This window comes from Arachis ipaensis, chromosome B2, assembly GCF_059453495.1.
Source record: "Arachis ipaensis isolate K30076 ecotype BB chromosome B2, ASM5945349v1, whole genome shotgun sequence".
Classification (NCBI taxonomy): Eukaryota; Viridiplantae; Streptophyta; class Magnoliopsida; order Fabales; family Fabaceae; genus Arachis; species Arachis ipaensis.
The window spans coordinates 17,059,944-17,084,555 of record NC_142437.1 but is presented as its reverse complement, the minus strand read 5'-3'; the positions used below and the strand labels follow the sequence as shown (position 1 = coordinate 17,084,555).

At 32.5% G+C, this 24,612-nt stretch overlaps 3 protein-coding genes across 11 annotated transcripts; 1 reads left to right on the top strand and 2 right to left on the bottom strand.

Annotated features, from left to right (window-relative positions):
• Window positions 1-2,471: 2,471 nt before the first annotated feature.
• Window positions 2,472-5,443, top strand: LOC107625065 (Alpha-L RNA-binding motif/Ribosomal protein S4 family protein). The gene is made up of 5 exons (XM_016327614.3): window positions 2,472-2,684; window positions 3,853-3,997; window positions 4,100-4,207; window positions 4,647-4,721; window positions 4,989-5,443. The coding sequence occupies exons 2-5, from the start codon at window positions 3,864-3,866 to the stop codon at window positions 5,218-5,220; spliced, it is 549 nt and encodes a 182-aa protein (XP_016183100.1). The 5' UTR covers window positions 2,472-2,684; window positions 3,853-3,863; the 3' UTR covers window positions 5,221-5,443.
• Window positions 5,444-6,020: 577 nt separating this feature from the next.
• LOC107625064 (1-aminocyclopropane-1-carboxylate oxidase homolog 1) lies at window positions 6,021-10,359 on the bottom strand. The gene is made up of 3 exons (XM_016327613.3): window positions 9,714-10,359; window positions 7,447-7,768; window positions 6,021-6,477 (listed from the first exon to the last, which is right to left on the bottom strand). Exons 1-3 carry the CDS (start codon window positions 10,247-10,249, stop codon window positions 6,226-6,228), a joined length of 1,110 nt encoding a protein of 369 aa, XP_016183099.1. The 5' UTR covers window positions 10,250-10,359; the 3' UTR covers window positions 6,021-6,225.
• A 5,593-nt stretch (window positions 10,360-15,952) lies between these two features.
• On the bottom strand, window positions 15,953-23,330 carry LOC107625062 (Pentatricopeptide repeat (PPR) superfamily protein). 9 transcript variants are annotated; one of them, XM_088505430.1, is made up of 4 exons: window positions 22,855-23,323; window positions 21,557-21,942; window positions 20,161-20,400; window positions 15,953-18,325 (listed from the first exon to the last, which is right to left on the bottom strand). In XM_088505430.1, exon 4 carries the CDS (start codon window positions 18,131-18,133, stop codon window positions 16,160-16,162), a length of 1,974 nt encoding a protein of 657 aa, XP_088361556.1. In that variant the 5' UTR covers window positions 18,134-18,325; window positions 20,161-20,400; window positions 21,557-21,942; window positions 22,855-23,323; the 3' UTR covers window positions 15,953-16,159. The 9 variants fall into 9 exon arrangements, with proteins under 9 accessions (XP_088361556.1, XP_016183091.1, XP_088361559.1 ...); XM_016327605.3 differs by having other exon boundaries at window positions 21,557-21,872; window positions 22,859-23,300; XM_088505433.1 differs by having other exon boundaries at window positions 21,557-21,754; window positions 22,859-23,300.
• Between the last annotated feature and the right edge of the window lie 1,282 nt (window positions 23,331-24,612).

Sequence of the window (24,612 nt, the reverse complement as noted above, 5' to 3'; positions counted from 1 at the left end):
AAAGAAAATTATATTAACATAATGCACAACAGAAATAAAACTTACATCAGACACATCAAATGAAAGTGAATCATCTTCTCTAGAAGTTGGAATTCTTATTTGACCACCATAAGCATTAGAAGAGGCATTATGTGACAAAGTTTCTGAATATGCTTCAAACAACAAATACAGCTTTTTCTTGATGGTGGTCAATTTCTCATTAGCAGTACATGGATCCACTTTATTCAAACAATATTCCAAAACATGAAATTTCATTCGAGGATCGAGAATAGCTCGAGAAAATTATGGAATAATCGCACCAATACTTATCAAATTTGGCTTTCATTGGTTGCACCATTTTTCTTATGACCTCATCCTCACTAATGGAGTATTCTATAAGCAAACACTCAATTTTCCAAATCTGCATAAAATATAAATTTGAAGTAGAAATAAGAGTGACCAGACATCAAGGTAGTAATTTTATAAAATGGATTCAGAAATTTACAGATTTCTCTTCCTCTTTTCCACTCTTCTTTCGACGGAAAATCTTTAAAATTGTTATTCTTCAAAGAGAGTCTAACAAAACCACGCTCACATCTCAAAGCACTCTCCAACATCAAGAAAGTAGAATTCCATCTAGTAGGCACATCTAAGTTCACTCTAATGTCAGAAATTTTAAGTGACTTAAGAACATCTCTAAATTGGATAGCTCGTGCCTCCGATGCTCTCACATACTTGATACTCTCTCTGATATTATGAAAAGTAGAACTAGCAACCTTCAACCCATCTTGAACTATCAAGTTTAAGATATGAGCACAACACCTCACATGGAAAAAGTCCTCATTACACAATAACCCATCACTTAAAAGGAGGTTTCGCTTGAGTAAAGTTTGCATGCTATCATTAGATGAAGTATTGTCTAAGGTTATTGAAAATATTTTTTTCTCTATTCTCCATTCAGATAACAACTCAAGCACTTTATTTGCTAATTGATGTTCCGTATGCTCTGGGTTGTTCTTGTTTGTTCTGGGTTGATTAACTGTTACTGGCTTGTTCTTATTTATTCTGGATTGATTTACTGGCTTGTTCTTGTTTGTTCTTGGTTGATTAACTGGCTTGTTCTTGTTTGTTCTGGGTTGATCAACTGTTACTGGCTTACTGATTGATGATAAATTGATACCGATAAATTGTTACTGGTTTGTTCGTGCTTTTATTTTTTTCTGTTGTTAAATTTTGTTAAAGTTTTTTTATGATAAATTTTGTTCTCATTGCCTGAATAGTTGTAATTTAAGTTGATGCTTAATACTCTTATTGTATCACATAGCTCACTACTAGTGCCTGTTGTTCGTGTTTGTTTTTTAGTTCAGAAATTATCAAATTATATTGATTATTGAATGGCTCTCTGCTCATTAGTGCTATGCTGTGTTGTACTTTGATTTGTGTCTTCTTCGCTGTTATGTTGTATTTTTTTGGCTCTCTGCTGTTTACATTAAGTCAATTAAAACTATGCTTTTGGGCTTAATTGTGCTTAGATTGTTAAGTTAATTAGTTAATTCAGCATATGTTCCGTGGTGCTGTTGTTGTGCTGATGTTTTGTGATTTGTGATTTCTTTGCGTAGTGATGTGTTGTTGGAAACTGAATTGCTGCTGTTTTGTGTGTTTGTGTTTGTTTTACTGTTTTGTGATTTAATTATGCTTAGATGGTGACTGTCTTCATGATTATTTATTTCAGTTATGTAGGATTTTGTGATTTCTTTGCATAGTGATGTGCTGCTAGAGATTGAATTGCTGCTGTTTTGTGACTTAATTATGCCTAGATGGTAACTGTCTTCATAATTTATTGATTTCAGTTATGTAGGATTGTGTTTTTTTGTATAGTGATGTGCTACTGAAAACTGGATTGCTGTTGTTTTGTGTTTGTGTTTTGCTGTTTTTGTGACTTAGTTATACTTACATGGTGACGATCTTCGTGATGTATTGATTTTAGCTATACAGTATTTTGTGATTTCTTTGCGTAGTGATGTGCTGTTGGAGACTGAATTGCTGCTATTTTGTTTGTGTATTTCAATTTTGAATTTGTACTTGACGATGGTTGATGACATCTGTGTAGTGTTTTAAATTTAAAAGACATCTTAAGATTTATATTAGATTAAAATTATGTTTTAAGATATTTATTTACAAGTTATTTATTATTTTATTATAACATTTTTTTTAGTTAGACCACAATTGAATCGATTGGACCAATAAATCAATAATTAGAGTGGTTCAATATTTGGTTCGGTTTTCAGAACTTTGGATTGAAATTAAACCACTCTCCGAACTGTTGTTTAAGCATCAGACGCGAAAAGAATCTATCTGACTTATCCGGGTTTTAGAAAAAAATTTGGCGACCCGGCCGGTTTTCATAACCCGGACCGGGTCAGGCTTAATTTGTCTAAAAAACATTTGAAAACCACGTCGTTTTCTATTAAAGGAAAGCCAAAACCCTAATCGGCTGAGCGAACGTCTCCTTCCTCTTCCTTCTCGCACCAACGAGGCCACCCCTCAGTGTCTCAGTCTCGTCACTCTCTCATCTCTCTCACTGTCGCTCTCGCACTCAACATCTCTCGTCTCCGGTCTCTCTCACTGCCTCCAATCTCGCACTCAAGCTCGTCGCTGTCGTCTTCTTGCTTCGAGCCTCGCCTCAGCAGCTGGTCCCCGATTTGGTGAGTTCCAACAAACTCACATGTTCTTTCTGGCTCAATTTTGTTGCTGTAATTCATCTCTACACCTTGATTTTGTTGCTCAAAGTTGAGTTTGTTGCTGAAAATCATCACCGAGTTGAATTTGTTACTGGTTATCATCACTGAAGCTTGAATATGATGTTGTCACTTAGCTATTTTTTTTTTTTTTTTTGTATCTGTGAATCATCTTTTGAGCTAATTCTTTTGTTGCTGAAAATTATCATAGTTGAATTTGTTGTTGAAAATGTGATTCATTCTCTCTGCAACTCAGAATAAAATTGTTAAGTTAAATTGTTGTTCCCATGCCCTCTGTTTGTTTGTTTGTTTTTTTTTTTTTCTAGAATTTTAAAAATGTCTTCATCACAACTCAGTTGCTATTACGAATTATTCTTGGTATTGATTTGTGAAAAATACACAAATGTAGATATAGATGCAAATCAAAATGAAGGAAATGTTGGTCAAGCTTCAAATTTGTCCTATGAAGATATAGATGCCGACTTTGAGATCACTCTTTGAATCTGATTTATTGATTGTGTTATTTTTTGCTCTCTCTTTTGTTCATTTAAATTGAGAAAGTATTTTGTACTAGTGACTAGTTTATTATCTTTTTTTGCATCATTAATTATGTTTAAAAATTGATACTTGATTGCTTGCTTTCCTTGAAATTGCTTGCTTTACTTGATTACTCAATAAAACGATTTGTGCATTTTTATAGGCTATTTCCCTTGAAATTGCTTGCTTTCCTTTGATCAGCTGTTGCACTAAATTTGGACCTTAACCACATAATTCAAAATTGTCATAATTTTATGAAGGAAATTGTCAAAGTGTTATAGTTGTGGCTTGATTTTCACTTGGTATAGTTGTGGCCTATAAATGATAAAGTTTCATCGGGTCAGGCCGGTTAGGGTTCAAAAATAGACCTGTGGATATTTAAGGCTGTTGGGCTAGAATAAATTCGGTTTCACCCAGGACATGGCACCCCTACATGGTGCCAAGTGAGGTTCCAATTTTCTCTTCATCGTTTCCAAGTGTGGACAAGAATCTAATTTGTTTACTACTGTTAATATTTGCAATTTACTTGATATTGTATATTATTAGTATTATCTTTTGTTTTATTTGATATGTGTCTATGTGACTGTAATGATGACAGCGTGATAAATAATGAGGAAGCTAAGGTTTCATGAGAAGAAGCTACTGAAGAAGGTTAACTTCTTGGAATGGAAGAGAGAAGGTGGTCGCAGAGAGAACCAAGTTATGCAGCGTTACCATCTTACTGGACGCGATGATTACAAAAAGTATTAACTAACTATTATTGTGCACATTCGAATTATATGTTATGTCGTATATCATATCATAAGAATCTAACACGTTTTATGCAATTCTGGAAATATGAATAGATATTCGAGCATATGCGGCATGATTCAGAAGTTGGTAAATATATTGAAGCAAATGGACCCCAAGGACCCTTTCCGTGTCGACATGACTGATAAGCTCTTGGAAAAGCTGTAAGTAAATTCATTCGTGGAAGACTAAATGATTAATCCCCTTCGATTTCTTGATTTCAGGTTTTGTACATATGCTCTGACTAATGACTATCGTGTTTTTTCATTTTGAAATAGTTATAAACTTCAATTTCGTTCTAAAATTCATCTAGTTTATTCTTGGTTTTTGCAATTTCCTTTGAATTGGACTTATTTAGATGGAAATTATAAATGAATTATGAGATCATATATTGTTGAAATTGGTGTTTGAATAACCCTTCATTCTCCTAATGGCCAGGGTTTTCCTATATTTTTTACAAGTTTGTGTAAATTATTTGAGATTTTAATTTAAACCAAGAACATGTATGCCTTACATTTTTCAAAGATTGTCACAATTTAGGGTCACTTTCCTTTTTGTCTGTTCTAATCTTTCCTTAATTTCCCCCTCTTGTTTTGATAACAGTTACAACTGTGGTGTGATTCCAACCAGGCAAAGCATCACATTATGTGAACGTATAACTGTGTCATCCTTCTGCAGGTAAGAAAACTACGCTGCATTTGTTACTTAAGATGAAAAATTTAATTATTGATTTTATTTGTTAGCACTTCGAACATAAGGTTCTGACTAGATAGCGAGTGAAACATGTGACATGTATTTGTTAACACTCGAAATTATGTGTTAGCCTGATAAACTTGCTACTGTTTCATACACCTAATGCTGTCATGGCATCGAGAATTCCTAGTTGCATTTATATATGCTACTATAAATGAAAAATTGAGTATAAAATTTTCCGATTTTGGGCAGACGCAGGCTTGCAACTGTTTTGGTGCGACTAAAATTCGCAGAATATCTGAAAGAAGCTGTGACATACATTGAGCAGGGGCATATACGAGTTGGTCCGGAGACAGTTACGGATCCAGCTTTCCATGTGACTAGAAATATGGAAGACTTCATTACATGGGTGGATTCGTCGAAGATCAAGAGAAAGGTGCTGCAGTACAACGATAAGTTGGATGACTATGATTTAATGAATTAAGTATATAGTTTTGATAGAGTCAAATACACAATGGGTTTTTGTTCTTGATTCTAGTTTGAGCAGGCATTCTTTTCCCTTTAATGTCTTAAATGCTATATAGAAACCCAGAGAAATCTTGACCATCATACTAGGAATTTAGTAAATGATTGTGACATTAGTATACTGCTATATTTCGAATATGTATTTTCATTTTCTGCAATCAGTAGATGGTTATCTTTCATAATACTTCGATGCTCTCAATTCTCAAATGATAGCGTTACATGCTTGCAATAATTTTACCTTTATATTAATAACTGTTCAATTGTAATTTAATAACCTTAAAGACAAATGTTAGTGTTTGAATGCTATCTACAAATATTCTATAAATATTGTCATCTCAGGTTCAATTCATGCTAGAAATTTTACAGGTTATAGGATGTGGTTTCCTAACGATTCTTTATATTACAAGTTATTTGCTGTAGTTTCCAGACCAAATAATAATAATAATAATAATAATAATAATAATAATAATAATAATTATTATTATTATTATTATTATTATTATTATACATCAAAATTAATTTTATAGAAGTTGGACCAAACATAACTTTTTGTCTCATTAGATAAGATCATTTGTTTAGATCAAATGATACACCAAATTGTTCTTAACACTACTAGCATAAGACAACAAAAATTAATCCATTGTGGATCTAAGTTCTATTTAAGGATTTGTACAAAATGGTATTCAAATTCTCACACTTAAGAAGCGAACAAGTGAATTAACCACTATAGAAAAACAAATATACTCTTAAAAAGACTTGTTGACAACATGACATTATAACATCATAATATTTATTTTTTTGTCAAGATGGATTAAATAACTCTCAATCTTAGCCATTACAAACTCACACATATTTAGGTGCGGCATATTAAGAGGTACCATATATTGTAACAAAACCAAAATCTCAGATGCAACATCATAACATTATCACCATTTTTTCCATAGTTAATGATGAACATTAATTTTTACACCCTAAAATAAGGGAGTGCCTTATTGCCATCTAACCCTTTGGACCTATAATAACCGAGATATTCATTTGAAGAGGTCTTCTTGTATTTAGATGGGCTTTGATTGGATGTGAAAGCCTCTATAGGCCCATATTGTTTGTTTCTATGTGTAGCACTTGGATAAATATGACATGCTGCTGAGGCCCTAGGCCCAATTCTTCTAGCCAGCACTCTGTGCTCAACACTCTTGAACTTGTCATTAGTGATAAGCTGCCAAAAAATGTAAAATAGAATAAGTTTCTTTATGGTATGTACGGATGTACCAACAAAAAAAATATACCTTTATGGCATTGCTAATGCTAGATTCTTAACCATTTAACTCACTCAGAAGACCTCTCTATTCATTTAAAAAAAAAAGTAATGTATACTTAGAATGGTCATATCACGTATTCAATTTAAAGGTCTTTGATAACTGGTTTTTCTTTTTTTTTTTTTTTGTGTGTCTATTTGATTACTTTGGTTAAGTGAAATAAAAGATAGGAGTTTCATGTTACTAAAAATTATTTGACTTGAACAATTTTAAGTTGTTTAAATAACATTTCTCTATATATAATGCTAGAAATTTAGGAAAAACAAAAATAATTGGCAAATAAAATAAAATGAAAATAATTTAGGATCTATTTTTTTTGGAAGGAATAACGACAATAAGAAATAAAAATTGAAAATAGAATTTTATTTTTATTTTTATTTTTTCACAAAGTCCTCCAAAAATAAAACCAAATAGGCCTTTATTATTATTCATTTCACACATTTAATAATAAATCCTTGTTAACTGTCCTTAAGAGTAATTTCCCAATTCTAAATATGACAATAGAGCACCCATTCTTTATGAAAAAACAAAAAGAAATTATAATAATTTCATATATTTCGATTTCATTAGACGAACTAGTCCTATATTAGATTGTTCTTCTATATAGAGGGACTAATCTAAAAAAAAAAAAAAAAAAAATTAGAAACCGTTATGTTATTACTTATTGTTATATAGAGACAATAACTGATTTGTTTAGTTTAACTTAACCAAAATTTGTCATGAGAATTAATATGGCTAATAAAAAATGTTAGAGACTGATTTGATAATTAAAATTTATTATAATCTAAATTGTCCGACAAAAATCTTTTTTTGAGATTAATTTGGGATATTAGGTACATTTATTTGTAGCACAAGAAAAAATGATGTACCTGCATAAAGTCACCAATATTTGCAACCAATGCTCCATGAATGGGGGTTATATCAACCCATTGGTCTTGGTGAAGAACTTGGAGGCCACCTATGAAATCTTGAAGGAGAATTGTTAGGGAAGATGGATCTGAATGCTTGCTAGTTCCTATTGTGAGTTCTGGTTCTGGACATGGTGGATAGTAATGGCACACCATTGTTTCACTTTTCATGCACTCTATGCTTGAAAGATAGTCTCTCCTTAACCCTAATGCTTCTGAGAGTAATTCTGATAAATTCTCCCTTAATTTGCTAACATGTTCCATGTATTTGCTCACTACATTCCTATAAGAAAAAGAAAATTAAAATGATATTTATTCACAAAAAATTTACCATAATATTAGGGTGGCAAAAAAAAAAAAAACAGTCAGAATTTGTCTTTTTTAGCATTCATTAATTATCATAACAATTAATAAATGCTAAATAAGACATGTTATGACTGTTTTTAACTGATTTTCTTTGGTTACCAAGTATTTTCGAAAATTTATTAGTCCATGGATGATACTAATTATAATCTAAAAACAAAAATGAGAAGAAAAATTATTTAGAAATTAACTTTTAGATAATATTAGCAAATTTTTTTAATTATAAAAATTCTTATTTTTTTGAGAATTTAAAATTTAAGTTTTATAATTTAGGATGTAGGATTAAGAGTTATGATTTATGATTTAAAATTTAAAATAAATAAAATAACTTTAAAAAATTAGTTAATGTTGGTTGAAAAAATTAACTCCCTAATATTACTTAAATGAGAATTAAGGTATTAAAATATTAGAATTATATCAAAATTTAGGGACAATAAAATAAGTGTATTAACATATTGAATGATAGTTTGATGTAAAAAGAAACCCCTTCGTTTTATAGTTTTCGTCTTTTAAGGTTACACATGAACTAGGATTAAAAAAAGATTGTGTATAATATATAATATGTTTTCTTTCAGTCATTAGGGCACTTTTTCAACTAAATTTAAAAGGAAAAAAAAAATTACTCTAACTTTCTTTGAGGTTACACGATATGATTTTATTATTATACATGACATCCATTGCCCATTGCTTTGAAATACCATTATATTAACTTTTCATAAGATTCAAAAAGTACTACACATTTGATATCTTGATTTTTCTTAAGAAAAAAGAAATTAACGTGATACCAACCTCTCTTATAAGCATACTACGCATTTTAATAATTTTTATAGCCACCTATATATAATTATATATCTTTATTGAGGAAGTATTGGGAGCCAATGGAATAGTATAGGAATGTTCGATTCAGTAGGATATCAGATGTTTATTATCCCTATTATTTGGATGATTATTCTGGATAGTATGATTATATTGTGTTTGAGAAATTAGTAGTATTTTATCCTAAATGTTCATTTTTTAATTCATATTGGGCCAAATAAATAGCCCATTATACACATTGTACAAATACTCCATTAGCTCTCTAGCAGGGCTCATCTTTATTATATGATACAAGAACACAAAACCAACTATAGTTAAGTAGTTAGAGATTGTGTACAAGATTCATAATCTAAACATATTGTATTCAACTCTCCACAAGTTATATTTTGGAATTATTATTAGCACTCCATGTAGTTTAACTAAAGTTGACCAAATTCCTTAAAAGAAATCAAGGTAAACATGACAAATAAAAGTTTACTAAATGCAATGAAGAGTATTAATATGTTTAAAAAAAATGAGTGGAGTGTTTTTTAAAAATTAACTTGTTATTATTAAAAGTAAAATATTATAAATTCTAAATCTAAACCATTGATATAAAATATAAGAGTTTATTTATCTTATGGCCACATGTTAAGTTTACAAATTAAAAAAGTTTTCATTGAAAATATATAAAATTTAAGCTTTTAATGCATTTGTTTTATCGATAATATTAGGGAGGCAAAAAAAAGTTAGAATTTATTTTATTTAGCATTCATTAATTATTTTAAGTAAATTCTGATTGTTTTTTACTATTTTTTTTTCTATTACTAAATATTTTCGTTATTTTACATTCGTTAAATGAAAACAGTTAAAACTTTTTACTAACAGTAAGCTTATCATGTATTCTCAGGGCATATGTTAGCTAAACCCAAAATATAATAAGTGAAGATATAGATTTGTTTAATTAACAAGAAATGCAACACCTTTTTACTTAATAAAAAATGTTTAAAAAATAAACCAAATATAATACCACATGAGCTTAAGATCAAATAAATATAAATAAAGAGTACCTGCATATTAGAGGATAGTCCTGAGGCTTAAGAGGACCATCTTGAAAATCAAAAGCAATGGTATCCCTCCAATTTGCTGCTTTAGAAACAAAGAGATCACCATTGCAATAAAACCTCACCTTCACCTTATGATCCCTTGAATACCACTCTTTCTTGACCTCACTAGGTTGCTCATGGAATTCTCTTATCACATTCAACAATTCATCCATCACACTAATTGGGACCCCATGATTCACCATTTGGAAAAAACCCCACTTTGATGATGCTTCTTTTATCTCACTCACTATGTTAGACCTTCTAATTATCCCATCATCATTATCATCATCATAGCCTTTAAGATCTATCACAGGAACATTGAGGCATAATGATGATGATGATGATGGGTTTTGTAGAGTCTCTTCTAAATGTATGAGGAATCTTGGCACTTTCATTACACCAGAATCTAATAGACCTTTGACACCAAGTTTGGTATCATCAAATTTCTTTATTTCCTTAGCTCTATCATATTGAACATCATCATCATCAAAGGAAGACATAGTTTTTTTTTTTTTTTTTTATTATTGGGAGATAATTACTAGTAAGTGTAGTAAGGTTGTTACTTGATACAAATTTGAAACTTTGGTGGCCATTAAATAGAGAATGACACAAGATGCCAAACATCGAATGTAGTCAAGGTAAAAAGAAAAAACAAATAGTACTAACAATATAAATATTTAAATGGCAAATCAGATGCTTTTATTATATATATATATTAAAAAATAATGAGGCTTATCATTAAGAATTAGATGCACTAGTAAATTTGTTGCACAAATAATAGGCCAAGTTCTTTGGAATTTAAAGGGCTTCAATTCTTAATTGGGAGAAAGTTATTTTTTTTATCTCATAGCAATTGTACGAATATTTTTAAAGATTAAAAGAAAAAAGAATTTGGCTCTAAACTATTAGATTAACCTCTTCTTTTTATTTTTTTAATTGCTAAAAAAAATTGTCAAAGACTAACTTATTCAAAGAATTTTATATAAATAACTTACTCTATTAGTTAAAATTTGAATTATAATTTATCATGTTTTAATCGTTCATTATTATAATACTATATTAGAATTAAAATTGAATAGACCTAACTCAATTCAAAAAACTAACTCATAAAATAAAAAATACTTCATATTTATAAATTATCTAAATACCTTATCCTTTAACGATGTAGAACTTGTAATAGCATTAGCTAAAGTTTCTAACTGATAAAAGCTTAAATTAATCTTAATACATAGGCAAGTTTTGAGCTTCATGTTTTTTTTTTTCCATGAAAAAATTCACTTTAAATTTTAAAATTATTAATAACTAAAAGAAATGATTGACAAAAGAGTTCAATTTTAGAGAACTAATTTTTTTCGGTTAACATGAACTAAGTTTTCTCACTTGTTTATGTTGATGTGTATTATGTTTTTTTATTATTATAATTTCGGATGTGTCTTGTCTTGTGCCTTTTGTAGTTTTAATGTCTTGTATTTGAGCCTCCTCACTTTTTATCAGGATTTGAAGTTTGAACTATCAAAAAAAAGATGAACTAATTTTTTTAACTCTAAATTTTAGATTTAAATTTTAAACTCTAAATCTTAAATTTCGAAGTTTAAATTCTAATTCCAAATCCTAAACTCTCTAAAAAATAAAAGTAAAAAAAAAAAATTTACAATAAAAAAATTAGCTAGTATTAGCTATTTAAAAGTTGATTTCCTATACTACTTAAAAAAAAATCCTAACTGATATGTTTTTTATTAGAAAGAAATCCAACATTATTCTTTTGACGACTACCTAATATTGTTTAGGAAAATTTTCAAGTATATCGTTATACACTTATACCGATATTTCAGTAATTTTTAACCGTTGATCTTAATTATAAAAAATATATATAATATATATAATTAAGATTAACGGTTAAAAATCACCGATATGACGGTACACTTGAAAATCTTCCTATTGTTTAAACAAGATTACGTGTGAATGTTTGATTCAATAAAAGCTGCAAAGAAAGGCGAATACGATGGGATACCCACTTTTGTTCTGTCTCCAACCATGACAATCATTGGACTTTGCCACAGTTTTTGAATTGAATGAATTGAATAACAATAACCTTAGAATCAATGTCTTTTTCCTAAGATTGTATGGAGATGCTTTTTAAAGATGTTTCCAGTTTTTAGTCTAGTACTATCCAAAATTGCTGCAAATGGTATTCACTTCTTAAAAATAATGGCAAAATAATGCTATCCCTTCATCAATTTATTCGAATTTTCAAAATGTCTTGTCATATATTGCTACAATAATTAACAAATGTTGATGGGAATAACTCAAATTCATTGTTTACGTACACATGTGAATGAACAAATTGACCATGACTCATTTGATGTTGGAAGGATAATAATGGAGAGATCCAAAATTTAGACAAATCTCTTTGTTTTATCTTTTCTTTTCTTTTTTTTAGTTTAATTACTCTATTAATTCCTATAGTTTTATTAAATTTGTAATTAAGTCTTATATTTTTTTCTTTCAATTGGATCCCTATGTTGCTTTTAATTTTATAATTAGGTTCTTTTCGTATCAAAACCGTTAAAATTAACAGAATATTCCTCCCAAAAAATATGTGATCAAAGATCTAATTAAGTTTTTAATTATGAATACCTTCATTTTACGGAAAAATATTCTGTTAACTTTAATATTTGTTATATTGACAAACAGTTAATTACTAAATTAAAACAATATAGAAACTCAATTGAAAAGAAAAAAATATATAAGGATCTAATTGTAAATTTAGTAAAAACTATAAAAGAATAATTAAATCTTCTTTTTAATATAAAAAGTGACAAACGATTCAACCGTCCATAATGTTTTGCTCCAAGAATGTCTCTGCAACAAGGAAAGAGGTTTTTACTGGGGTATCCTCTATCAGATTTGTCCAGGACTTGGGCAAGTATCTTGGAGTTACCCTTAGCCATTCTAGGGTGACTCGTTCAGCTTTCCATGGTGTCCTGGATAAGATTCGGAGTAGGCTAGCAAGCTGGAAAGGAAGTTTACTCAATCGGGCTGGTAGACTTTACTTGGTTAATTCTGTTGTCGCTGCTATTCCCACGTACCAGATGCAGGTCTCTATTTTTCCCAAAGAAATCATTAGTAAATTGGAGTCTATGATGAGGAATTTTCTTTGGAAAGGACAAGTTGATGGAAGAGGATTGAATCTTGTTAGTTGGAAGGTACTGGTTACTCCAAAAAAATATGGAGGTTTAGGGATTAGAGATCCTTATTGTGTAAATATTGCTCTTCTTGGGAAGCTAGTTTGGACTTTCTTCCAGCAGCCAAACAAGCTATGGGTCCAATTGTTGGATGCCAAATATCGATATCTCTATATGACTGTTTTAGTTATTCTAAGAACAAGGACTCTCCTATTTGGAGGTGTCTTTGCAAGGCTTGGGAAGTGTTGAAGGATGGGTTTGCTTGGTGTATTGGAGATTTGAACCAAAATTTTTGGTTTTCTAGCTGGAGGAAAGAAGGACGGTTATCTAATGAGATCGATTATGTTCACATTTCTGATTCGAATCTCCGGATACAGGATATTTGGTCGGTTGGTAGGTGGCATTTGGATACTCTTTATTCTCCTTTATCTCAAAATCTGAAAGATAATATTCTTTCTTACAATCCAGATGAACAAGCAGGTCCGGAAGTGGGTTGGTATTGGAGTGGGTCTGCTGCCAAAGTCTATAACTCTCGCAATGGTTACTTGTGGTTGTGTAAGCAGCTGTTTGGTTGGGAGGAGCGGGAGAATTGGCTTTGGCTTTGGCGCCAGCTTGTTCCGGAAAAGCATAAATTTTTGGCTTGGTTGTGTCTTAAGGAGGCTCTTCCTACTGCAAGTTTTCGCTTTAGAAGAGGGATGTCGTCATCGGATAAGTGTCCAAGATGTCTTTCTAGCCAGGAATCGGTTTTACATTATATTCGGGATTGTCCCAAAGCTCAGCTTGTCTGGCATAGGTTGGATATTTCTTGTCATCCTTTGGATTTGAAGAACTGGTTCTTGTATCATAGCAGAGAGCATCCGTTCAAGTTCTTTTCGGGACTTTGGTGGATATGGCGAGCAAGGAATAATGACATCTTTAATCCCGATGAAACTTGGCCTCCGGAAAAAGTGATTTGTCTGGCATTAACTTCAGAAAAGGAGCTTAGGAATATCTTTGAATTACAACGTATGTCCCTTCCCTCTACTCTAAATGGTTTTTGGAACCCCCCATCTATTGGTACTTTTAAGATTAATTGTGATGCTAGTTATTTTGGTTCGGGTGATAGTGTTGGTTTTGCTTGTGTTATTAGAGATTGTAATGGGAGCTGTCAAATGGGGTGTTTGGGAATGATTGAGAGTAATAGTATTCTTCAAGGAGAATTGTTTGCTATTTGGAGAGGATATCTCTTAGCTTGGGATGTGGGTCAACGAGATGTTATTTGTGAGACGGATTGTGTGGAAGCATTTAATCTTGTTACTCAAGATGGTTTTGGGTTTATTGATCCACTGGTGCTCAAAATAAGAGATATCATGCATTGGAATTGGCGGGTTGACTTTCGTTTGATTATGAGAGATGCAAACACGGTGGCAGATACTATGGCAAAGATGGCGATGAAGTTACAACTTTCGCATGTGGAGCTTCTTTCACCTTGGGAGAAGTTTAAGAGTAGTCTTAAACGGGACTGTCCCTCTATTTAGGCAGTTCCTTATTTTGTTTGTTTTGTTTTTCTTTGTTTAATTTATTTCAGTCACCAAAAAAACCGTCCATAATGTTTGGACTATTAAATTGTTCTAGTAAAAAAACATATTTTTTAACTATTTTAATAATTGCCAAATAGTCTTTATTTAATTTAATTACAAATTAATCTTTTCTATATTATTTAATTATAAAATTTATCCTCTATTTTATAAATTATTATTTTATTATTCATCTATCATATTTATTAACAATTAAAAACAAAAACAACAATAAAATAGATCTTTCATTAATCGTAACCTTCATAAATATATTGCTAAAAACTCATTGATTTACATTGCAAAAATATTTATGGAGATCACGATTAATAAAAAATTTATTTTATTTTTATTTTTGATTCTAATTATTAAGAAACATGATAGATGAATAATAGAATAATAATTTACAAAATAAAAAATAAATTTTATAATTAAATAATATATAAAAAATTAATTTATAATTAAAATTAAATAAAAACTATTTAACAATCATTAAAAAATTTAAAAAATATGTTTTATTATTGGGATTATTTAATAATCCAACCGTCGAATCCTTTGCCATAAAAAGTATAGATACGTTTGATGCAAATGAATAAACAGATGAGTATATGATTTTGATCTCTAGCTCTTTGAGAATGAGGGTTAACCTTGGATCTTTAGGGATACATAAGCTTGAATCCTTTACAATCAGAAAATGTGTAAAATGATAAAGGGATAAGTAAATAAGTAATCATCTTTTTTAATTATTTCAGTGAAACCCATCTATAACGGAGGTTATTTATCTAGGGATAGTAAATCAACGATAATGACTTTTTTCCTCCAAGCATATTTTCCAATAATTTATCTTTTTTCCTTTTATGGAAATAACAAACCATGATTAAGGGTGCATTTGGTTTCGATTATTTTAAAAAAAAGCTGTTGCAATTTGAATATTTATATAGTTGAAGGAAAAAAGGAAAAGAAAAGTTGAAAACTGAATTTAATCGGAAACTAATCTTTTTTATTTTTTTTAAAAAGTTGAAAACCTATTTTTGGTTATTTTTACAAAATTTGTACAAATGTGAAACTGATCTTTGTAGTAAGTTAAACAAAAGAAGAGAAAAAATAAACAAACACACACACACATCTTGTGAAAAGAATAGAACGTTTAATATGTTATTCTTTTATTGAAACTTTTCTTTCACAATGATTGTACAAAATTTGATTAATTATATCAAGCACAATTAAAGTTACTAACGTGAATCATGCATGGCAGCATATTATGAGGAACGGGCATTTCAAAAGTTTTGCAGGATTTTTTTGGGGTGACTAAAAGTTTTGGAGGATTAGATGCTCACAAAATATACTATTATATTTTTAATCTATAATTATATACTAAAATGAAATGATTGGGACAGATAATTTGGTGTCAAAATTAAATTGAAAAAACTTTTCAAGTTCATAAAAATTATTACTACGTCAAAAATAACTAACACCATAATAATATTGCCATATAAACAATATATAGATAAGCATCTATATATCTATATATTAGTATAATTATGTTTATGTATCTCTCATAATTAAATTATGAATTTGGCTGAGACATTGTTAAGAATTGCCCTGGGGCATTCATGGCTAAAAAATTGGCTAAGTGGGAGGGGTACAATCCTAGATTAGGACAATACTATTACTAGGTTTCAAGCATGGTTTGGTCCAATAACTCATCATCTAGTACCATAGTTTTCTGCAATCCTTGGATCACATACTTACAAGTTAGGCTGTTCGGAACATACCCAACTTTGAGCAGCCTATCCTGAAGCTCCATCAACTCGGCCACATTACCATCCTCGCAAAAGACTTTGACAACTGCGTTGTAGCTTTCGGTATCATAAACTTGAAACTCCTTAGCAAATAAGTTCAGCAACAAAACAGCTTGTTCGACATTTTGTTCTTTGCAATAGCCATTTACAAACACTCTGCATATTTCTAGATCAGGGAGAATACCAGAACAAACCATTTCCTCCAACAAACCTTCAGCTTCCGTAGTCTTGTTTGCCTCGCACAAGCAGCGTATAATAGCTCCATAGGCACTGAGATTAAGACTCATGCCCTTCTTTGCCATCTCAGATTTCAATACGATTGCCTCTTCCACGTTATTGAATTTACATAGAGACACCACAACTTCATTATAGGTACTCACTTTAGGTGTATAGCCACCATCCTCGGATACCCTCTGCAGAAGACTTCTAGCTGCAAATGGTTTACGTTCTTTACACAATGCAACTAGAAGATAATCGTGTAAATCTTCAGGAATCTTAACTCTAAATCTCTTAAGCTCCACAACCAAATTCAAGGCAGATGCCAACTTTCCATCCTTTACATATCCTTTAATGACAAGCCGACAAGAGATGTTGTCGGGACAAATCCCTTTTCCTATCATTTCGTGCAATAGCAATCTACACATTTGTGTCTTTCCTTCTCTGCAATAACCACCTATGAGAGTGTTATATGAAATAATGTCTGGATCTATCCCACTATGAACCATCTGATGGAAAAGTTGATGAGCCTTCTTGACCTTCCCTTCCTTACAAAGGCCATTCATCAAGGCCGTAAACGAAATCAAGTTAGGCATCACGCCTCTAATGTGCATGATCTTATAGAGATAAAATGCATCCTCCAACCTTCTTTTCCTACAATAACTATTAAGCAGTGTATTATATGTCACCAAATCAGGTTCAAATCCTTCTTCCTCCATTTTATCCAGGAACCCATTCACCTTATCCGAATCACCATCTTTGCACAAAACATGGGTCAAAATATTGAAAGTATAACCATTCCCATGTATCCCAAGTCTTCCCATCTCTTCATATACTTCCCAACAATAACCATCATAGTTAAACTTAGACAAACCACTAAGTAAACAATTGCAAGCAGTTACACTAGGCACAAAACAAGCCTCAACATTCTTCCGAAAAGTTTCTAAACCCTTCTCAATCATACCAACCTTAACATAGGCCTTGATAAGCATATCAAAGATCACTGGATTCCAATTACAATTTTCAGCACACACAGCCAAATTCTGATGAATGTCTTCATTTGGGGCAAAACTCTGAACCTCAACCAATTGTATCAATTCAGACAACAAATTCATAGACTCAGAGAATATTCCAGACCATGCTAGTATGTGAATAACTATGCAATAGTTCTGAACAGTGTGTATAATACCCAAATCATGCTTAACCCAATTGAAAAAGGTGAGAGCTGAAGAGTAATCTGATTGGGACCTAAGTAAGATCCTTGAGATCTGATTGGCACCCAATTTGGGGAGAATAGCTCTGATATCATTCTGAAGAAGTGAAAGGTTGGGACTTTTTTGCTTCAAGGTTGAAGAGATGAGGTTGACTATTTTGTTAGGGTTTTGGGTATGAGGAAGGAGATGGTAGAAGGGACTAAAAATTGGTTTACAATGAGAGACATGATCAGGGGCTAGAGGAGGAGGAGGCAGAGGAGAAGAAGAAGAAGAAGAAGAAGATGATGATGATGATGATAATGATGATAATGATGATGTTGATAAAATTGAAATTTTTGAGAAAGGTGAAATTTTGGAGGTTGATAGTGAAAGAATGAACTCATTGGAAGAATAGGATGAAAGTCTACGAACCATGGGTAGCACACAAGCAGATATTAAATCTGAATCTCTGGAATATGAAAGCCGAATTGAGAATTCACTTGAAATGTAAAGGCATCAAACTTTGGCCTGAGTTCTTTTGTCATAGGCCCCCATACTCCATATCATTGAATTTATGGATCGGAACACACAATGAACAAGAATCTTCACTTGTCATTACAGCATAACCTGGAGAATAATAAAGAAAAGAACACCTCTCAAATAGATTACAAAATGGATAATAAAACAAAATTGTCAAACAGAAAAATTTTAATCTTTCTAGTCCCTAAATGACTGTAAACACTAAACAATAAAGAAAAACAACTAACATCATCAATTTTTCCAAATCTGCAACGAATTGTCCTAAATCCTTAAAACAAGCACCATTGAAAGTATCACAAATAATTCATGAATGAAGGTGTTCACACATAAGAATTCAAGGTAAATCAAGTATCATAAGGGAGTGCCTTCAGAATTTGTTAAATAACCACCAAATGCAAAGACATCTTTAGAAGCAACATATTCAGCACAAAGCAACCTTGTGTTATTACAGATTTATTAACTCAAGGGCTTAACACTATGTCCATCAGGCTACAAAACATAAAGTTTAGCATCCTCAAGAAAGATCCCATAACCAAGAATAACTCAACTCCCAAAGAGATGGCCCCACGATAGCATATCAAAAGGCTAGTTTTTGTAACCACCCGTGCTCTACCCAGGAAAGCCAATAACTTGAGAGCAACACTCAGAAAACAAAAATCTTTACCACAAAGATTGGAAGATAAGTAGTCCACGTTACAAAATCAAAATATTATACATTAATAGAAGGTACTAAAACTGGATTTTTACCTTTTTATTATCCAATTTAAAGGGGCCACAATTCATACTTATAATTAACTCTCCAGCAAGCCAGCATGTCATACATTAATATTTTTACTAGCTCACCTATAAGCAACCTCAGTCTTGTTTATTTGATCTCTCTGCCACTCACATGAATTTTCTTCACTGCACTGCACTGCACAAATAGTGCACAACTCACTTCACTTTTCACTCTCTGTACTTCACACACAAAAATTGAGAGCACACCTCCACAAATGATAGCACTAGTATTACTACTTATTATCTTCATAAGTTGGTGCTTGATATACATTGTGTTGCTTGATTTTACACAGCATAAGAACAAATAGTTGAATAAGGATGACTCTAATCAACTAAGTATTTATTTCCTTGTTATTTCAGACAATCTGAATATCAGAAAGGCTATTTGATCTATGGCTCTAGCTTAAGTCAACCCAAAGAATCCTCCATTTGGATTTAAATACTTGAATAAAGATGACTCTAATCAGCTAAGTGTTGTATGCTTAACATGAGAAACACCACATGTAATATTATGCAAGCATTATGAGGCACTACAATTTTGGTGGAATGGTAATTAAGATCGGAAGGTGAGTATTCATTGTTGTCACTAGTTACATTGAGAGAAAACAAGTCATCATAGTTTACAGATACAATAAGGAAACAACAAGAGGAAACAAAGTAAAGGACATGACTTGCTTTTACAATTTCTTAGTCTAATCTAACACTTCTATGTTCCTACACATGATGAGAATTACTATAACACTAGTCTTTTCTAGTGACTAGCCACACTTCTAGATAAAGAGAGCCATAGACAACAGAAGCAGAGTTCAATCATAGTGGAGAGTGAAAATTCTCCTCATAACTTCCCTGACTCAAATCAACCAACTCTAGTTCGAAAAGCAAGGAAATAATAAATAATTGTGTAATGCAATCACAAACCATGACGACCACAAGCATACTTTTGCAATGCATAGAGCAGAACATGTTTGATGAAATTCCACAAATAAGAAATAGCAGAGAGAACAAAAGCAGAGCACAATCAATCTTAATACTAACATCATAAGAATCAATTAGTTTAGAACAAAAACAATATATAAGATGAAAAGAACAACAATCTTTGATGAAGAACAAGGAAGGAGCACGAACAATGAGAAAGGGGGATGGACCTGCGAGAGGACGGCGGCAACGGCAGCAGCTTTGTGAGAGGGAGAGATAGACAACGCAAGGAACCTGTGATCCTGATCAGTGGCTTCGTGAAAGCAAGAGAGAGAGACCATGCGGCGGACCAGCGAGCCTGCTCGGCAGTGGCCTCGAGATGAGGAGGAACGTGGCTGAGGAGGGACTAAAGAACCTCTTAAACTCTCTGATTGAAGAACCATATTCTCATTTGTTTTTAATTGAAACACCTATTTTCTCAAAAATTAATTAAGAATGGATAAAAAAGTCAAAATGTTATTCGTACACTAAAAACAGCTACCAATGTATTTGTATATAAATACATGTAGTTTAATTTATTTTCAATGTGTATTTGTATTTCAACATGTATTTTATACTATGGCTGATTTTGGTGTACACGTAGCATAATCGTAAAAAAGTGGTGTAATTCACATTTATTGTATCATGGTGTGTTAGGCATATTCGTAAGAACTAAACCGTTAATCAACCCGATTATACGACTAGGTCACTTGTTCAACTGATAGGTTACTGGTTGATCCGGTTAATCCAGTCACAATTAAATATAAATATAAAATTACAAAAAATAAGCTTAAAATTCAAAATTCAAAAGCATGCCTCACAACCATATTAATAACAAACAAGTATCAATTCTTAAACATAACTAATGATGTAAAAATAAAAAATAAACTACTCACTAGTATAAAATACTTTCTTAATTTAAATGAAGAGAGCAAAACATAACACAATAAGTAAATGAAGTCCAAGGAGTGATCTCAAAATCGGCATCTATATCTTTATCGGACAAATTTGGAGCTTGACCAACATTGCCTTCATTTTGATTTGCATCTATATCTTCCGTAGCATTGTTACCAACTAATTAAAAACTAAATTCAACTAATTATACCAAATCAATATTGCCTATGTAAGAATCAACTCAATCAATACTAAAAATCAAATCTATTCTTCTGGAAAAAAATTCAGCTCATTGATCATTTTCAACAACACATTGAACTATGATAATTTTCAGCAACAAAATTTAGCTCCCAAGATGATTTACAACGGCAAAAAATTTAGCTAAGTGATCATTTCAACAAGGCTGCAACAAATTCAAGGTTCAGTGATCCTCAGCAACAAATTCAACTTAGAAATGATTTTCATCAACCAAAAAACTATCCCGGTGATATTTTCAGCAACAAATTCAACCTACAACAACAAATTCAGCAGCAAATTCAACTTACAACAACAAATTCAACAATTCCTAGTTCATTCATGATTACAGCAATATTTACATCAACAACAAAGCAAATTAATTGAGTTTAGCAATTCAGCAACATCTCAAAATAAAGGGAGAAGGAAAATATGGAAAAGAGATCACAGGGGACTTACTAACAGTCCACGGCGACGACGATGAACAGAAACCAGAAGACGGCGAGCAGAAACCAGAAGACGACCCCACAGAAGGCATGAAGCAAGCTACGACCCCAGGAGTTGCCTCTGCCGCCTGCGACGAGAAGCCTAGGGAGAAGACTTGAGTGAGACGACGAGGAAGGCCGCGAGACGAACGAGAGACGCCGGCAAGTGTGACTGAGACGAAACTCGAGTGAGATTGAGAGAGAGACTAGTGGGATGGGCAGTGAGAGAGAAGAGAGAAGTTTGAGTCTAGGGAGACGTTCCGAGGGTGTTAGGGGGTGTTAGCAAGGTTCTGAAAACCGGACCGGTTATCGAACTGCTTTAGTTATTGGTTCATTAATTTATTGGTCTAACTGGTTCAACTAAAAAAATCGTTTTATAATAAAATAATAAATATATTATAAATGAATACCTCAAATATGATTATAGTCAAATATAAACCTTAAAATGTCTTCTAAATTTAAAACACTACATCAATCAAAATCTAGTATAACTTTAATCTCATCAATTATTAACAATTTATCATTCATTAGTCATTATATCACTATTAAACTCATTAAAAAAATCACAAAAAACAAAAGAAATTTATTGAATTAACCAAACCAATAACAAATATTCGTTCATCTACTTATTTAGTTAATTGAGTTATTTCAATTCATCTATTTCTTCATTAAAAACAAATATGACAAATTTATTTCTTCTCTAACAAAAGAATGATCATGATGAACAAATAAAAGCTCCACAAACTTTTAACAAAATTTTTAATATAATTTTAATAAAGATTAACAAGATTTTCAGCCAATCACAATTTTAGCAAAATCTCAGCATAATTTTAACAAAAGTTAATAACCTTTTTTCCAAAAATTAACCAAAAAAAGCATTCAATGATTCAATAACACCAAGAATACAGAGTTCAGAACAAACTAGATATAGAAGGGAATCATAGCTAATCATTCAATGATTCAAGTTATGGAAGGGAAAGCTCTAAGATGGTTCAATCATCGCTAACTACATATGCTTTCAATCTTGCCAGAATCAAGCAACAATTCAGCAATCACCAACCACAATTTCACATACAAAATCAGCAACAACAGAAATTAAATGATTACAAATTAGTAATTACAATGAAGCAGCAACACAAATTCGGTAACAGCAAAACCAACTGCATCAACTAAAAAACTTCATGCCAAATTTCAAAAATCAGAACTGCAGTGGAAGAAGTAATAGAACTGCACATTGAAAGTTTAGACCTAAGAAATTCAATTGAGCAAAACTCACTGGATCTGTTGTCGCATGGCGGAGCAAAGCAATGGCACCAAGGTCGGTGCCTCGGTGAATGGCAACAAGGACGGAGGTGCGAAGAACGGTGGTGGCGCGATGAACGAGGGTGGCGCTAGTGGTTCTTCGGGTGTGCTCCACCGCGACGCGAACAAGCACGGCGGCGCTGTCGTGACAAAAAAAAGAGACAACGCGAGCACTGAGAACTGACCTGCACCGAGCAGACGACGGCGACGGCGATCAGAGAGCAGAGTGGCAGACGAAGACGAACGCGACAAAAGGAAGACGAAGACGACGACGGTGAGACGAAGACGAAGACGAAGGCTACCACGACGAAGCTGGTCGACGAAGACAATGGCGGTGGTGGAGGCTAAGGTTACCGTTTGAGCCTTTGGAGTTTAGAGGCTAGGGTTGCTTTCTGATTCAGGAAGGAAGGGGCAGGGGTCACGCGAAGAGACGAGAGTGGATGTCTGAACTCTGAAGGGAGCTTTTCCTTCGAACCGGCCGGTTCCGATTCCAATTCGACCGGCCGGTTCCCAGCCGGTTCAAAAGTTCTCTGCCAGTTTTTATCAGAACGGTTTCTACATGTAAATCGAACCGTTATAATTTCCAATTCATGGTTGAACCGGTCCGACCGACCAATCCGATCCAATTTTCAAAATCATGGGTGTTAGTGTACGTTTGAATTGGGGTTTATGAAACTGGAGTTTTTTTTTTTAAAGATAGATATTATTTTATTATTATAAAATAAGAATGTTTCCATTAGGAACTACAAAAGAAGTTGGGTATTCCCAATTATCACCAAATGTGATTGGAAGACAAATAGCTTAAGAAAGAGTAAAGTAAGAATAAAGAGAAATTATTAGCATTCATCAGGTATGGCTATTGAGTTCACGTACTAGACTGCTGGCTTCTTGCACTATCTTCGGCACTAGGCTTATTAGCTTCTCAAAAACACACATATTCCTCGCTTTCCAAGTACTCCAACACAGCGCCGCAATAAAGAGGATCTTTTGTCTACCTTCGATTTGAGCCGCTGCCCAAGATAAAGCTCGTTGCCACCAATTGATGAAGGTCTCCTCTTCTCTTTGCCATAAGTCAGGGTTATTAAGCTTAGACTCCAGATTATTGAAGACAGAGGGCATTGGAACAAGGCATGAGAAATTGATTCATCTTTCAGCATGCATCTTGGACAAGTGGCGGGGTGGATAAAAAACGGCTATGGATTTGTTGCAAAATCGGAAGCTTTTCATGAAGACTCTTCCATAAAAGAATCTTAATTTTATGAGGTAATTTCAATTCCCAAAGGCTATTCTATACTATGTTGTTCTGTATGTTCTGAGGCATCAATGAAGTAGGAGAATGAAAGAACCCATAAGCAACTTTGTATCCTGATCCAACTTCGTATATACCAGATTTTGTCCCGCACCAATTAACTTCATCCTCCTCCTCTGTTGGTTTGATGGAAAAAAATTTATTGCATATATCAACTGGAAAAATTGACTCAATCAGGTTTATGTTCCAGCTTCTATCAGGATTTAGTAGCGCATTAACATAATACACTTGCAGATTCGGTGGGATTGTCATTGCAGCTTGAGGGACATTAAAGGGCAATGATGGTGGGAGCCAGGGATCATGGAAGATGCGGACATTAGCACCAGAGCCTATTTTCTATAACAAGCCTTTCTCAATCACCTTGCGGCCTTCAAGAACACTTCTCCAGCCCCACAACGGTATGCTTCTTATCTCTGCAT

Excerpts from the sequence above, each read along its gene's own strand:
- LOC107625065 (XM_016327614.3), top strand. The coding sequence starts at position 3,864 with ATGAGGAAGCTAAGGTTTCATGAGAAGAAGCTACTGAAGAAGGTTAAC. Across the intron at positions 3,998-4,099 it reads GGACGCGATGATTACAAAAA|ATATTCGAGCATATGCGGCA; the intron begins GTATTAACTAAC and ends AAATATGAATAG. Across the intron at positions 4,208-4,646 it reads GATAAGCTCTTGGAAAAGCT|TTACAACTGTGGTGTGATTC; the intron begins GTAAGTAAATTC and ends TTTTGATAACAG.
- LOC107625064 (XM_016327613.3), bottom strand. The coding sequence starts at position 10,249 with ATGTCTTCCTTTGATGATGATGATGTTCAATATGATAGAGCTAAGGAA. Across the intron at positions 7,769-9,713 it reads GACTATCCTCTAATATGCAG|GAATGTAGTGAGCAAATACA; the intron begins GTACTCTTTATT and ends TTTTTCTTATAG. Across the intron at positions 6,478-7,446 it reads ATATTGGTGACTTTATGCAG|CTTATCACTAATGACAAGTT; the intron begins GTACATCATTTT and ends ATTTTTTGGCAG.
- LOC107625062 (XM_021115601.2), bottom strand. The coding sequence starts at position 18,133 with ATGGTTCGTAGACTTTCATCCTATTCTTCCAATGAGTTCATTCTTTCA.